This window comes from Centruroides vittatus, unplaced genomic scaffold, assembly GCF_030686945.1.
Source record: "Centruroides vittatus isolate TY-2023 unplaced genomic scaffold, ASM3068694v2 scaffold_2707, whole genome shotgun sequence".
NCBI classification, from domain to species: Eukaryota; Metazoa; Arthropoda; class Arachnida; order Scorpiones; family Buthidae; genus Centruroides; species Centruroides vittatus.
This window is the reverse complement of record NW_027122692.1, coordinates 299,202-314,235: the sequence shown is the minus strand read 5'-3', so window position 1 is coordinate 314,235 and position 15,034 is coordinate 299,202. Positions and strand designations below refer to the sequence as shown.

Genomic DNA, 15,034 nt, shown 5'->3' with positions numbered 1-15,034 from the left:
TGCGTTACCTTTTTTATCCACCCTATTTATATTTACTCGAGGTCTTTTAAAACTCAAAAGTATTTAGGCGATAAAGAAATCAAATTTAATATATTAATCGAACATTAAACACAAATTAAACTTTGTATATAAAAACTGAAATATCGGATCAACTCCAACAATCGACATCTGATAATCAAGAGCTAACGATCTCCGATGACGTCGAATGCTAACGCAATATCATCACGTGGCCTTAATTAACCAATCGACGGAGCCGTTACTTTTTTTCATTTATTTATTTTATTTGCCATCAGTCCAGTTTGTAGTAGCTCAATGCACAGATAACGAAGGCGAATTTCTTTTTATTTTTTAAGTTTTTAAGTAAAAGTATACGCCGAAATCAAGGCATGGAAACGTTATAAATGTATATTTAGTGATTTTATAGCATTTAAAATAATATATTCATGTCGAAATGGGATTATTATTTGCCAAACTTTGGAGTTTGTTTACAAACGAAGGTAAGAATTAGGCCTAAGTTCGAGACAAAAGATTTCATGTTATTTTTGTATTTATTTATTTAATTTGTAAATATAAATCGAATATTATTAAATTTAATCATGTTTTAATTACTATTTAATTGATTTTATCCTCGTTGATAGAAATTAAGTTTTATGTTCCATATGTTTTCATTATTCTAATTTGTATCATTGATTTTAATTGGCTTTTATGTGTTAAAGCATCCTCTTTCCTCATTGGTTTATTTAAATTTATAGAAAAATAGTAATTTCTTGTATAATTTTACACTGAAGGCCTTCTAGACAAAGGATTTGCTGCTGCTTGCTTGAGATTGGTTTCTTTGACCTATAAATTTGATAGATTACAGATTGTTGTGCTGTACACTGTTGAACTGACTTTTCATATTTAAAGGTACTGTACATGAAGTAGATTTTAAATTAGACAGTCAAGAGCTTGTATGGATCCTTCTGCGTAAGTTTTCTTCAAGCCTGAGGGAAATTCTCCCATTTGCTCCCACTTGATGGCTTTTTAATGTATTATTCTTCACTAATAAAGTAAATGTAGTTACGGTTCTTGTTTATTTTTTTAAAATAAGCAACCAGTTTATCTACTTTAAGACAATTTGAAGCAGTATAAATGCTTAATTAGAAGAAAGCAAAGGGTGAAGTAGCCATAACAAAGAATTAACATCTTTCAGTATCATTTATTCATTAATAAAATCATTTGTGTTTAATTTCTTAAATAAATTACAAAAGAAATCATATCTAAACAACTATATTTTGATTTGGAGATTGTTCATTTTTTCCTGTACTTAGTCATTGGCTAGAGTTGCAGACACCATTTCTATTGTTATATATCCATGGAGGCCAAACTGTGGCTCTTTAGACCCTTATTGCATTACATATTATGGCCAAACTGGTGCTTTATATATATATATATATATATAACTTATATAAAACACATTTTCTATAGAATATACAGTTCTTGTGTTTCTGATAGGTTATATGTGGCTCCTGTCGTGTCGAGGTTTGGCTGGTCCTATTATATATTGTCAATGTATCATACTCATTCTTCTCTTCTACCTTCTATTGGTCCATTAGTTATTGAATGGATAAAACTGACACTTTGCAGTTTTGCACCTCACTAACAGGCTAGATGTGTAGTTTCTTGACATTAGTCTTGTGTTTAGTGTCAAAATAGTGTTGCATTGCTTTATATTGTCAGTCAAATCTAATCCTACCTTCTATCTTCACTTATAATATTAGCATATCCCTGAGTCTAGTTCAGGTTTAAACAGCATAGAACAGATAAACCTTCAAAAATAAGTAAAATATACACAAAAAATTAGCATGGGTCTTCAGATTTGCTTTAAATCTTGCTGATCATTTATATATAATTTGTATTAAATCACAGCATCAAAAGCCTTATTATAAGATAAATATAATTATAATGGCTTAAATTGACTGGATAAAAAATTTGGTAGTTTTTATCATAATTATAACTTGCTTATCAAAAAATTTACTATTACTTTGTTATTTAGGTAATTAATAATAAATAATTTATGTCAGGTACTTACTACACTTCTAATTAACAGTTCTATTGTCTTGCAAAACTCTATTACGGGTTATTAGCATAGTAAAATAAATATTTTACATATTTTTATCCAGTCGAGTGGACGTTTCGAGTGCGGAGAATGCATCGGTATTGAGAACAATGGAAAATTCATAGTTTTTTTTTATGGATTAAAAAAACTAATATTTCTAGAGTGCTGCTAAAATTTATAAACCTGTTGCTTCTGTAAACCTGGTTATCATATAAATCAAGTGTCTGTAATCATTCAAGCGTACCTTGCAGCACAGGTTGGCATGAAAAATTTGAAATATCATGTTTAATTATTAAACGACTACGTGCTCTGTCGAGTTTGAAACTAAGATTATACTATATTTTTATCATTTTTTTAATATTAAAAATGAATTTTTATCAATCAAATGATGCATGTATCAATTTTCTTATCATAGTTTAATAAAGGAATAAAAAAACCTGCACGCAGTTCTGTTTTTAATTAGAGATTATTCAACTCTATTCTGCAATATGTATAGAGTTTATAGCAGTTTTTATAGGTTTATGAGCTTATTTTCCTGGTGTTTACGTAGAAATTTATTGGCTGTTTTACACAATTTGAAGCTATTCCCTTAATTTAGAAGTCATATATTCATTACTAGAATAAGTGTTTTCAGTTTTTTCCACACTCCATGCTTCTAAGAAGCTATAAAGAGCAATTATAATAATATATCAACGATTTTTATAACTATTTTCTCACTTTCTTAACTTGAAAACATGTGAAATTATACTTGTATAATTCTTATAAATAAATCAAAAAATTATTATGTTTTTAAGCTTCAAGACTTTCCTGACGTCGTATAAACTTGACATTTGTTCCAATATGTTGGAATTTTATAATGATGTCGTTATCTTATTAAATTCTCAGCTTTATCAGTAAGCTGACAACTTAACGTTCAAAGTTCATCCTCTTATGGTCATGTGATTTTTAAAAATGGCCATTTTCCCAGGACGTAATAAAAGAAACTGCACGATTCGTATGTTATATCATAATTATTATCCTCTTAAAGCACTTAAATTTAATTCAATGTGTAAAATTAGAACCAAAAAAAAATGGTATCAAAGTTGAAGGAAACTATCACGAAAGGTTAGTTAACCCTCCACACAGATAAGTTGTAAGAATAAACTGATAATTTCTCTTTATTTAATCCTTTGTTGATGATAAATATGATAACATTTATTCAGTATTTAAAGAATAATTTACAGGTTTAATATTTAAATTTATTGTATTTTTAAATATCTAATTCCATTAGTAACATTACAGGGTGACGCTGCATTAAATGGCCGCTTTCTCGGTCTATTTCTATCGCATTAATTGCATGTTAAGCTGTGTATTTATCAGACTTTTCTCTTATTTTGCTAAAAAAAACATTCGTTTTAGCATGAGAGGAAACTGGGGAATATGTAGTCCGTTGGCTATGAATATATGATAGACTATTAAGGAAAACATCTCAAATAAATGGTTTCTTTTGAGGTCATGTTACATTCTTCTGCGATAAATATAGCAAAATAATAAGATTTTCCTGTAGATATAAAACATACGTACGATGCAGTTGAGGCTGAATTTGCATACAAAACCTTGAATTTTTAGTATTTTTACATGTTGCATTTGTAGAAGAGAATCTCATAAAAGATTAAGGGGATGAAAAAGTATTTTAATTGTCATAATCAGTGTTATGCAATTAGATTTAGGAGAAAATTTAAATTTGCTCAAAAAATTAACCAAATTTTTCAATGCTGAATCAAGACAAGATAGGTTTCTAAGGATTTAACTGTTTTTATGATAATAGAGCAGGCAATTTTAATAGGAACTATAAAATAATTGAACAATTATATGCTTCATTTATATTCTTTGTAAGCTGGAGTTTAGTAGTAAATGCCTTTTTGAGTATGAAGAAAATTTTGCAATCTAGTTAAAATTCATCAATATTCATTTATAAAAATGCAGTTTACACATGCATCTGTATGTGTGTTATCTTTTATGGTTATATAAATTATAAATATGTTAAATTATGTGATTTATTAACCCTGTTAACTCTTGTAAATTAACATAATTAACTTGAGGGATGTAACTTCAATCATCTTATACAAGTAGAAAGATTGTACGTGATGAGTAGTTCTTGTCTTTCCTCAAAACTGCTACTTATTTGACTATAGGAAAAGGTTGTTTCCTGTTGCCTATTATACTCTATAGAGCTTAGTCGAGCTATTTTTGCCCGTTTGAAAGTTTTCAAATCTTCGCAAGAATCACAACTGGAATATTTCCTTGCAGTGATTGCTTACTGCTGGGCTAGATTTAATGGATAAAAATGCATAAATAAATAAAAGTCAAAATGTTCTTATTCATAAGGGACTCCATTATTTGTACAATTTTTCAGTCATTTTTGATCCTCTCCCTCCCTTTTGTGTGCAATTGCTTTTTTCCGAAATCACCAGACATTGTCCCTAAAAAACATCCACGTAGTTGTATAATGTCTTGATCCCCACCTTCCTAATGGGGGGAGGAGTTGAGGTGTCGTCTCTCTTTCTCCTATCTTGTACAACGATGCACTTTTGCAACCCCTCTCCCTTAGATTGTATTAATAGATGATCCCAAGTTACAGAATCACATATAAGTATTAAATTTTTATAAAATAAAATTTAATAATATATAACGCAAAGACCCCGTACTTTCCTACTTTAACATATGACAAACGATGCAATAAAATGCAAAATGCGTTCATAATTTATCAGTGTGGAAAATTTTAATGAATAAAATAACTTAATAGTTATGTTTTTAAAATAATTTAAATTATTGAGTATTATAATTTTAAACAATAATATAGTTTTCGTGTATTTTTATACGTAAATATTCGTTATATGACAGATTAATACTTTTAAAATTCTATATTTTCATTTGATAGTGTGTCAAATACACTAAAATTTTATCACAGAAGTACTTGATTTACAACATAGTTTGATTTTATTTTATTATTTGTTGCATTCACCATCAAACTTGTGTTCATGTTCTTCTGTCATCAAAAGTATTAGCCAGTTCATCGATCGTTAATTAAGTTGTAATTATTTTTGTTTTAATAAAGTATAACTGCATTTTATATACTTTCAAACAAATTTATCAACATAATAATAATAATAAACAATATCTCAGTGTTCGGTAGAAAGTATATTTTACAAAAAATTTTATTCGTCAATTTGGAGTACCGTTTAAAGCAAATTTTGTGGGGAAAAAAAAAACGTTTATTTTTGGTAAAAATAATGTTTAATTTACTGCATAAAATAATAAAAATGAGCATTATAAATTTAGATTTCACATAATTTGATTTTGTAGAGTACAGAACAATAGCCTAATCTCGTTTTTAATCTCAAAAAAACACATTACAAAACCTGCGTGTCCGCATTTTTTACTCTTATCATTGACACAAATTCTACTGCGATCCTTTACGTTTGGTTTTAAATCAATCACTTTCCACTTTAATATGCATCAAATAATCAAATTTTCTTTTCTCTCTTTTTAAAGTTATCGGAGCGTCGAGCCTTTGTCACAATTTAATTTTTTCTTTTCCTAAATTAATGCAAGTAGCACCGACGTTAAACCATAAAGTCTACGGATCGGATGTTTATAAAAATAAATGATTATTTTACCTTATCTGTTTTTAGACGCTTGCTTTTTTTAGACTGTCTCTTTCTTTAAAATTTATTAGTATTTTGTCAGAAAGATGTCTTAAATTACATTGTTTTATTAAAAATAAAATAAAACGAGAGCATCGTAGATAAGCTCGAATGATTAAAAATTGTCAGGCGGAAAAATTTGTTTCTCGGTACTTATCTTGTACTTTTAAACATTTGTTTTTTCAATTAATTACTCATCCTTGACCCTCTTGCACTTATTTTTACTTTGCATTCACTGAGTTGTTTACTACAAAGACATAAAATGCTTTTATTGTTAATTTTCTCATATTTTTTAAGTGTTTGCAGTTAATTTGAAGCATTCTTTTAGTCGTTAAGTCTTTAAAATGTTTTAATTTTCATTTAATTAAAGTGCTTAATTGCATTTTATGGTTATTTTAGATCACTTTTAATGCAGTAGGTCTTTTTTTTTTTTAATCATTAAAAATTATTTTGCATCTGTTTTTTTACTTTATCAAGGCAGTTTATTTGAAATTGATATTTTATATTTTAATTTCTCGAAATGCAACTTTGGATGTACTAAGATGAAGAATATGAACAGGAACTGCATTGGATTTTGTCATTTGATACCGATGATATTATATGATGTCCATCATTCAACAGAATTTGAGTAATAATTTGCACTGCATTAATAGTACCTTTACCCGTTTATGATAGCTGAAAATATTAAAAATGTATAAATATTGCAGTAGGAATACCATAATAACTTCTATTAACACCATATATTTGCAGTTTTACTAAGCAATAAAAACGTCGTCAATAAAATCTTGCACGGTAATACTAGCGGAAAGAAGCGACCACGTAAGAACAGCTCCAAAACAGCAGATTTGTTATCCAATATCATTAATAATACATAAAAATAATCTGTTTGAGATGTTTGTGCATTTTTTAAAAAGAACTTGGAAATTTATAATTATATTTCTGTTTTGAAACCGTTTTGGATCCTCGTAGCTGGTTCCTTGCCATTCAGACATGGCGTTGTGAACTGGATAATCTAATTGATGCGAAAAAGACCTTCATAGTCCCATTACATCAATCTCTCCATTATTGTCAGTGCAGTCATCTTGTTTGTATCTGATTCAGATGATTTTTACTCATTTCTTTATCGTGTGTATATTTTTGTATACTCTTCATCATCTTAATCTTACATTCCTTCACTTCTTCGTCTTAATGTATCTTATCATTTTGCTTCTTACAGAACACAAGATAGTAATTGTGGGTCTCGATAATGCCGGAAAAACTACGATATTATACCAATTGTAAGTTTCAAATGTTAATTATAAACTATTTATAAATTATTATTTTAAGTTTCGGTAGACTCGTTCCACCTTGTAATAGTTAAAATGCAATTAGATAATATCTTTGTAACAGTTGAAAAGAAATTAAAACATCAATGAAACTTCAAATTAAATTAATTGTAATACCGTAAAGATAATTAAAATTATTAAAATGACGGAACACAACTGTAATTTGATTTTGTGTGTTAGACTAATGTTATATGCTAGTTTGTGTTGTAATTACAAAATGATTAGCTTGTGTGCTATAAATAACTTAACAAGATTAAATTGTAAATTTTAAAATAATCTAATTTAAGAACTGTGATAATTAATTATCAAATTTTTGCTGTTATTTCAGTTTAATGAATGAAGTAGTGCACACATCACCGACGATTGGAAGCAACGTGGAAGAGGTGGTGTGGAAAAATGTTCATTTTATCATGTGGGATCTTGGTGGACAAGAAACATTACGGGCAACATGGAACACTTACTACAGTAATGCAGAGGTATTATTTTACAATTAAATGCATAACTCAAGTGTTTAAGCGTCAAAAGAATTGCAAAGCATGCAAATTTAGTTTTATTTTTTACATCATTAGGTGTTTATGTTTGTTTACATAACTGCAAAATCCTCATATGGTTTTAAAGGAACTCTGTAACAATGATAAAATTATGTCACTTCTCACCCTTATTCATAGAATGATAGGGACAACGTTGAAATTTCAAATGGAATCCTACGTAAAAATACATGAAACTTTTATCTAAAGCATATTTTTATAATGTGTATATTAGAAGTTATGGACAGTTGAGGCTTTGAGTTGGTTCACTTAACATTTATTCTTTTTACAAAACTCTAACATTGCATGTTATTTTGGTGCTCACTGTGCACAGATTTCAAATATTCTCTGTTTTGTATCTTCTCTCAGTGTAGGTGATACGGAGTATTAGTTTTCCTAGTATATTCCTGTAGAAAGTAATCAAGAGGTGTGATATCAAGTGATCAGATGCCTACAGTCTAATCATCCATTATTGAATCTCTGGTTTAATAACAATATGTATATGTGTCTGGCAAAATATGGAACCTTGCTACCACATTTTCCTTCTCAGATTTAGATACATCTTTTATAGTCAGTCGCACAATTGAAAAGGGAAAAACAGAGCAATTTAAATCAATTCAAAGCTTTAACTGTTATAATTTTTAATAGACATGTTATAAAAATAATGTTTTAGATGTAAGTTTCATGTCTTTTTTCCATAAAATCAAAAAAATATATAAATTTCTGTAGAGTTGTATTTTGAAATTTTAAATTTGTCCTCCATCTCCCTATGAAAAAGGGCGAGGAGTGACATAATTTAATCATTGTTACATTTGAACAGATGTATGATGAAGAGAATTCAAATCAATAACCATTATTCTAGTTTTTCTACCATCATTTTGTGAAATTATTCAAAATTTATTAAAAGCATTTTAACATTTACTTTACATAAAATGGATACTGTGTAAATTATCATTAATTATATCATTGATATTATTAGTTTTAATAGAGTTTTGTGAGCAAAAAAGATATCCAAGTCTCCAATTTTCTGTAATTTTAATTTCAATTGAATTTTTAAATATTTATGATATAATTTTTCTTATTTATTCATCCTCAATAATGACACTTTTTTATTGAAAACTGCATTAAATTATTAATTACTAGGTAAAAACGTAAACAGATGTTTATATTCGTAATCTTTCTTATGTTGATTATCAGATATAGTTGTAGAAGCAACAGGAAGAAATAACAATACAAATTCTCATTGTTAAATACCAGGAAACTTACAAAAACAAAATTATTTTCCTTTATATTTATCATCAAAAAAAGTAACTTGCAACAAATAAATCATGCAGGTTAGAGGAAATTTGCTAGGTGAATTAATTTTAGAATTATGAAAAACTAGTTGATTTAACAAATAAGTATCTAAGCTTCCACAGACTCCTGTTGATACTGAATCATTGTTCACTTGAACGAAAGTTGCATGTAGAATTTTAATCAGAAGACTTACAGGATTGGTTGATGTATTAATCTATACCGAAACAGGTCTAGGTTGTCTCGCATAGTGCAGAAATGTTGCGTCAGATTGACGTAGCCGAGACATCATTGGACAATATTATCATCTAATGAATATCCACAATTACGGGATTAAGGGCTTTGAAAATCTGAGCAAATAAGGAACACGTTTGTGACAGTTCAGAAATGAATATGTCTTGTGCTCTTAGCAAAGATAGTGTATGGCTTTTTTCTTTATATGACAAGGGAACCATTATCAGCATCGTGTCTCTGGATATACTGGAAAATTCTTCTCATTCTAAATGATGATGACAGAGAAGGGTGCAGACGTGTTGCTTCAAATTGATGAAATAAATTCAAGTGGGGGATCTGCTGTATTGTTAATGGTACTTCTATCAAATCAAAATGACTATTTCAAGGTAAAACTTTGTGTGTTTTGCTTTAAATTAATGCATCAACTGATTGTCTTATGATTAAAATTCTATAAGCTTTTAAAGTTGTAAAATCCTTTTTGAATCACACTGTATAATGCTTGAAACCTTAGTTCAATGTTACCAATATGAATCGCTATGATATATAAAAGGACATATTACTGTAACATAACACTAGACAGATACTTTATTGTCTTTAGTTTCCTAGATTGAAGATTTGAATCCAGTTTCGGGCTTGGATATTCGTATATTTGTTGGATTTTAATAAGGATCCTTATGTAGGGGAGTGCATTTCAACACTAATACATTTAATATTGGTAACCTTATGTGAAAGCATTTCGTCGATACTTTAATTGAAAAGTGCAGTTTTTAAAATATAATTTATCGTTTTTTTCCAGTTCCTCATAGTCGTGATTGACAGTATGGATCGAGAGAGACTTCTTCTGACAAAGGAAGAATTATGGAAGATGTTAGCTCATGAGGTAATTTGTTTTCAATAATTTTGATCTATAAACTCCATGTTGTTTTCAGTTTGCCTAACATTGATTTTCAGCATTAACTAATTCTTATTAAGAGCATTCATTTGAGAAAGAAAAGCGGTTCTTCAAATTAATCTTGAGAACGGAGTTAGATAAATGAAATCAAGACCAGATACGGAAACCTTGGGCAGCAGGTCCCGATTAACTATATACAAACTTGCGATGCAAACTAGAAGTCACATTATTTCAATTCAAAACTTTTCCTCTGAAAGCAGTTCATAGATGACCAGCACAAGTGTGTTGTTAAAGGAAAAGTATGTTGTACAGGGGCAACATACTACAGTATTAATTTGAGGTGGAGAGCATATATTTTAAATTAAAGAAATTAAAAATTGCAGCCCAGCATTGTGACAATAAATAATTCCACATTGACGATTTGTTTTTATATGTGATTCCCTGTACGTACATTCTCTAGTATTGACTATATTGTTTCTATAAATTCTGTGCATTGTTACTTTTGTTTACATTGCATATGTTATAAAGTAAAGCTGCTATTATTATATATTAAATTATCTCTGCATTAACATACCCATGGTATGTCCAATGAGTGTGTTACTGTGCCTAGATTACCATAGATATAACACACCCATGATGATCTAGATATAGATAAACATATGCACACAAAAAATATAAAAACAAATATACAGGCAGACAGACACATGCAACACACTAGGATGAGCATATTAATATAGTAACTCGACTATAAATAAAGTTTGTATTTGGGTCATGTCTCGTGACCATTTTGTAATGCAAATACATATTTATGCAACTTTTATACAAATTCTAGTTTTACTACAAATAATTATTTTAATAACCATTCATAAAAAATTACATTTAAACTATTTATAAATTATTTACACTTTTCAAATTTTATATTTGGTAAATTTTGTGACCCATTTCCTCTAAGCGAGCTCTGTAACTTTAAAACTTGTTCTGATAAAATCAAGTTTTCAACAAAAGAAGAAAATTGGGTTTGCTGCAGGTTTGTGACAATATTATTGTTAAAGAGACTTTGAGAGAATATAAAAATTTTATTCTTTATATAAAGAGTAGTGCTGTATTGTGCATAATGTGCACATTCCAAATAAATGCACCTGTTACATACAATGGAATGATATTTGGGGATACAACATTAATCTTAATGGCAATTTAAGTGCTAATTACAATCTTTCCTAACTAAAGATAAATGGGAGCAACAACTAATGCATGCGAGAGAGAATTAGTATTGATAATTCTTATTTTCAATTTGATTTGTATGCAAAAATAATGCATTTTTGTGTGATTTTTGCTCTGGAACTCATTGCGCGCATTAACTTCAGTCTGAAGTGACATTGACCTTTTGTTTGATTTTGATCAAAGGAAAGGTCAGTGTCACATTTTGAACCTTTAAATTTAGTTATGTTATTTGCGTTGTTTCAAACCTTTTGTTTTTTGTCTAGGATTTGACCAAGGCAAATGTCTTGATATTTGCCAACAAGCAAGACTTGAAAGGCTGCATGACACCTGCAGAGATATCCGAGCAGCTTAATTTAACTTCCCTAAAAAAGCACAGGTGGCAGATCCAAGCATGTTGCGCTCTAACAGGCGAAGGGTGAGTGACACCTTTGCTACTTTTAAACTTCCAAAATGTGCAGAGCACAAGTACTAAACCGATTTTTCTCCCCCCCCCTCTTTTCTAGATTGTATCAAGGACTAGAATGGATCTACTCGCAGTTGAAGAACAAAACCTGATTTTTATTTTTACTTAATTCATATCCTCTTCATCATCTCCTGCAATTACTTTGACGACAGGCTGTGATATTCTTTGACAGATGGAGTCGAAGTTCTCTATGTGAGGACGATGCAAATCGTCTGTTATCGAGTTTAGAAAAACTTACGAGAAAGTAACTTTTGGATTTGGACAAATTTTATAGCCGAAACTATACGAATGCTAAAGATTTTTTTGTTTTTAATTTTTGTCGTAAGAGGTAGGAACAAACGACGAATGATCCGGTCTCTCGACGAACCTCTACCTTTACACTTTTCGAAAAATTATTTATCGTGTACAGTTTTATTGGATGATTTTTTGTCCATGTGGGACCAGTATATAATTTCGAGATTCGCCTCGATACATAAACCTTTTGGAGAGGACTGTATTTATTTATTTTTAGCAATTGTCCTCGTACATCAGTTTTCCAGAATATTCCAGAATTGTTTCTTCCCATCTTTGTTTCTTACATCCCTTTACCATCTTTGGAATTCCCAAAGTATATCTTTTCCAAATTTTATATCATTTGGAGTTTTAAGATTTGATATAGATATTCATCGTCGGGAGAAACATAGTCTTTTTGTTTCATTCCGCTTTAGTGCCGTGAATAACTCTGTTGCCGAAATTTTGGCTTCCGTCGTCGCTCGTAGCGGACTTTTACTCAAAACACTTACAAATATCTAACAATTTTACACATATTAACTGTAGAGATCGTCTTAACTTCTGTGCAAAACACTTTGGAGCCATCTTAGTTTAGAAAACTAAGAGCAGAAAATGACTACAGAAGCATGAATGATATGCATAATTGCTACGGTCCACACAAAACAGTAGATACGAGTCAGTCTGAGAGGGAAGAGGGTATGTTGGATGAAAGGATGGAGATTGCATGTGGATTGTACTAATAAAATTTGTAAAGAAAGTAAAACAGTAAAATTATTTATGGTACAGATAGTATAAAACATTTTAAAAGTGTTAAATCAGATCTGTGTGTCAATTTTCACACATCTTCCATCCCTTTCATCTGAGAGAGACCCTTCCAGCTTAGACTCACTCATGTCTATTATTTTGCTGTGCAGACTGTAGTATAACACCAAACGATTGCCGGACTACATTGGGCTATAATAATGCTACTATTTAACAATTAAACATCAAGTAATTTGGCCTAGAGGTGGGCATTAGGCACCATCTCACAATAAATTTAATTGCTATTGTAACTTTGTACAGAAAGGTTTTCCTTGTTATGTCTCGTTTCGGGTCTCATAAATTCTCATAAACATATCAAAAAAAATGTGGAAAGTTGTAAATAATTCCATCTTTGTCACTTCCGGTTGCATTTTGATGCAAAGCGCTCAAAGGAATTTGCATAGGAGACAATGCAAGTTCCGTTCGAACATTCTCAAATATATTTTAGACGATTCTTCGTCGGTGTTTCGAAGTAGTAAACATATTTCGTATCACTTCCGGTGAAAATATATACTTTGGGAAAGCACCGAAACATGCACTCGTTTCATTTTTAGATCATAAAATTCTAGTTAGATATTTAAAAAATTTATTTTGCCAATATTAATTCACAAGCACGGCGCACCGAAATATTTTTGCGACGTTTTAAAATAACGGAAAAGAAATTTATTTTAGTAGAGATACGTATATTTTATCGATATATATTTTGTTTAATGACCGTCAAAGTAAACTCGCATCGATACTCCTTGTGGGAACTTTTTGGTTTTTGAGAATCTCTTGCATTCTGCTGAGAAAATCTGCAAACGAGCGTTTGAACGCTGCACTACATTTCTGGATGGTCCGCAAAGAGAGTAGCTACCATTTTGCATTTCTCGCTCACTAATGCGCTAACGAGGTCACCCTAACCTCGTCTAACAAATGATATCACTGCTGCCAAATCTGGTGAGAAACAAGGGAACTTTCTTACCTGCTTTGGTATGCAGCAGAATGCATATGCTTAGATACACAATGGGAAACTGCAAAAAAGTCTAGAGAAATACTCAGAATACATACTGCCATATTGACATTTATGGAAATATTAGCATTTTAACAAATTAATTTTCGTGGTTTCTCGTTTCTGTCAAACACTATCGCAGTGGAGGGCAATACTCTGTAAAATACTGGTTCCGCACAAATTTCTGCTGCAGTTTTAAAAAAATTTTGGATAAATTATTGGTCCTGTGCTAAACCAAACTTTCAGACTTCCAGACAATGCTTTGAGACTTTTAAATTTGAGTCGGTAACTTGCATTATTAGTGCATCGATACATTTCATGCAGATTAAACCAGAGAGATCTAATCTTGATTTACACTGCCTCTGCTGCAAGTCGTTTGGGCAATATTCACCCAAATCGCAGATTCTTGGTATTTCTGTGGCTTAAATTACAGAAACAAGGTGGAAATACAAAGGTGTAACTTACTCTCCTCCTGTTTGTCGCAGAGTTGCGGGTGATTCCAAATATGGAATCGTCTGTGATGCAAGAAATCCGACATACTTTAAATTGTTTGTAACATACTCGAGTTGTCCTTCCATTCCTCGATCCCTCAGTGTTTTTCTTCTGTTGGCGATGACAACTTTTTTTGGAATGTTGAATTTTACAATTGTTTCCATTACAATTTTGTCAATCGTCGTCAAATGAATTAGATTCATTGCTCTTCTGTTTTTATAACTTATTAATCGAAAACTTAAATTTTCCATCGAAACAATCGAAAATCTTACCGGAAGTTTGCGCAATTTGAAATTTCGCATTTGCTACGTGACAAGCATTACTGTACCGTATCAAGTGATGATGCTCAATCTTTACAACCTGATGCCGTATGAAAGTGTAAGATAGCGTTCGATAAAATAAACTGTTTAATTTTCTGTATTTTTCATTGCAAAATTTCCATCTTTTTATGCATTGTCAGTCAAACACATGCTATGAATGATTAGTGCTAAAGCAGTATTGGTCCAGATGATTTGTTGCTTTGCAACAAATCATCTGGACCAATACTGCTTTAGCACTAATACTACCAGTACTACTTACCAATACTACCAATACTGCTTTAGCACTAATACTACCAGTACTACTTACCAATACTACCAGATGATTTGTTGCAAAGCAACAAATCATCTGGTCTCTTAATGAATTTATTCAACATGGAGGCAAATTCCAAAGCAACATGCTGTCGAAAAGAATGTGCAAATT

General features: G+C 30.4%; 1 protein-coding gene across 1 annotated transcript; it reads left to right on the top strand.

The window, feature by feature from the left end:
• Window positions 1–258: 258 nt before the first annotated feature.
• Arl5 (ADP-ribosylation factor-like 5) lies at window positions 259–14,713 on the top strand. Its single transcript, XM_067285545.1, has 6 exons — window positions 259–497; window positions 7,001–7,061; window positions 7,438–7,585; window positions 9,960–10,043; window positions 11,540–11,691; window positions 11,780–14,713. The coding sequence occupies exons 1-6, from the start codon at window positions 452–454 to the stop codon at window positions 11,829–11,831; spliced, it is 543 nt and encodes a 180-aa protein (XP_067141646.1). The 5' UTR covers window positions 259–451; the 3' UTR covers window positions 11,832–14,713.
• The last annotated feature ends 321 nt before the right edge of the window (window positions 14,714–15,034 follow it).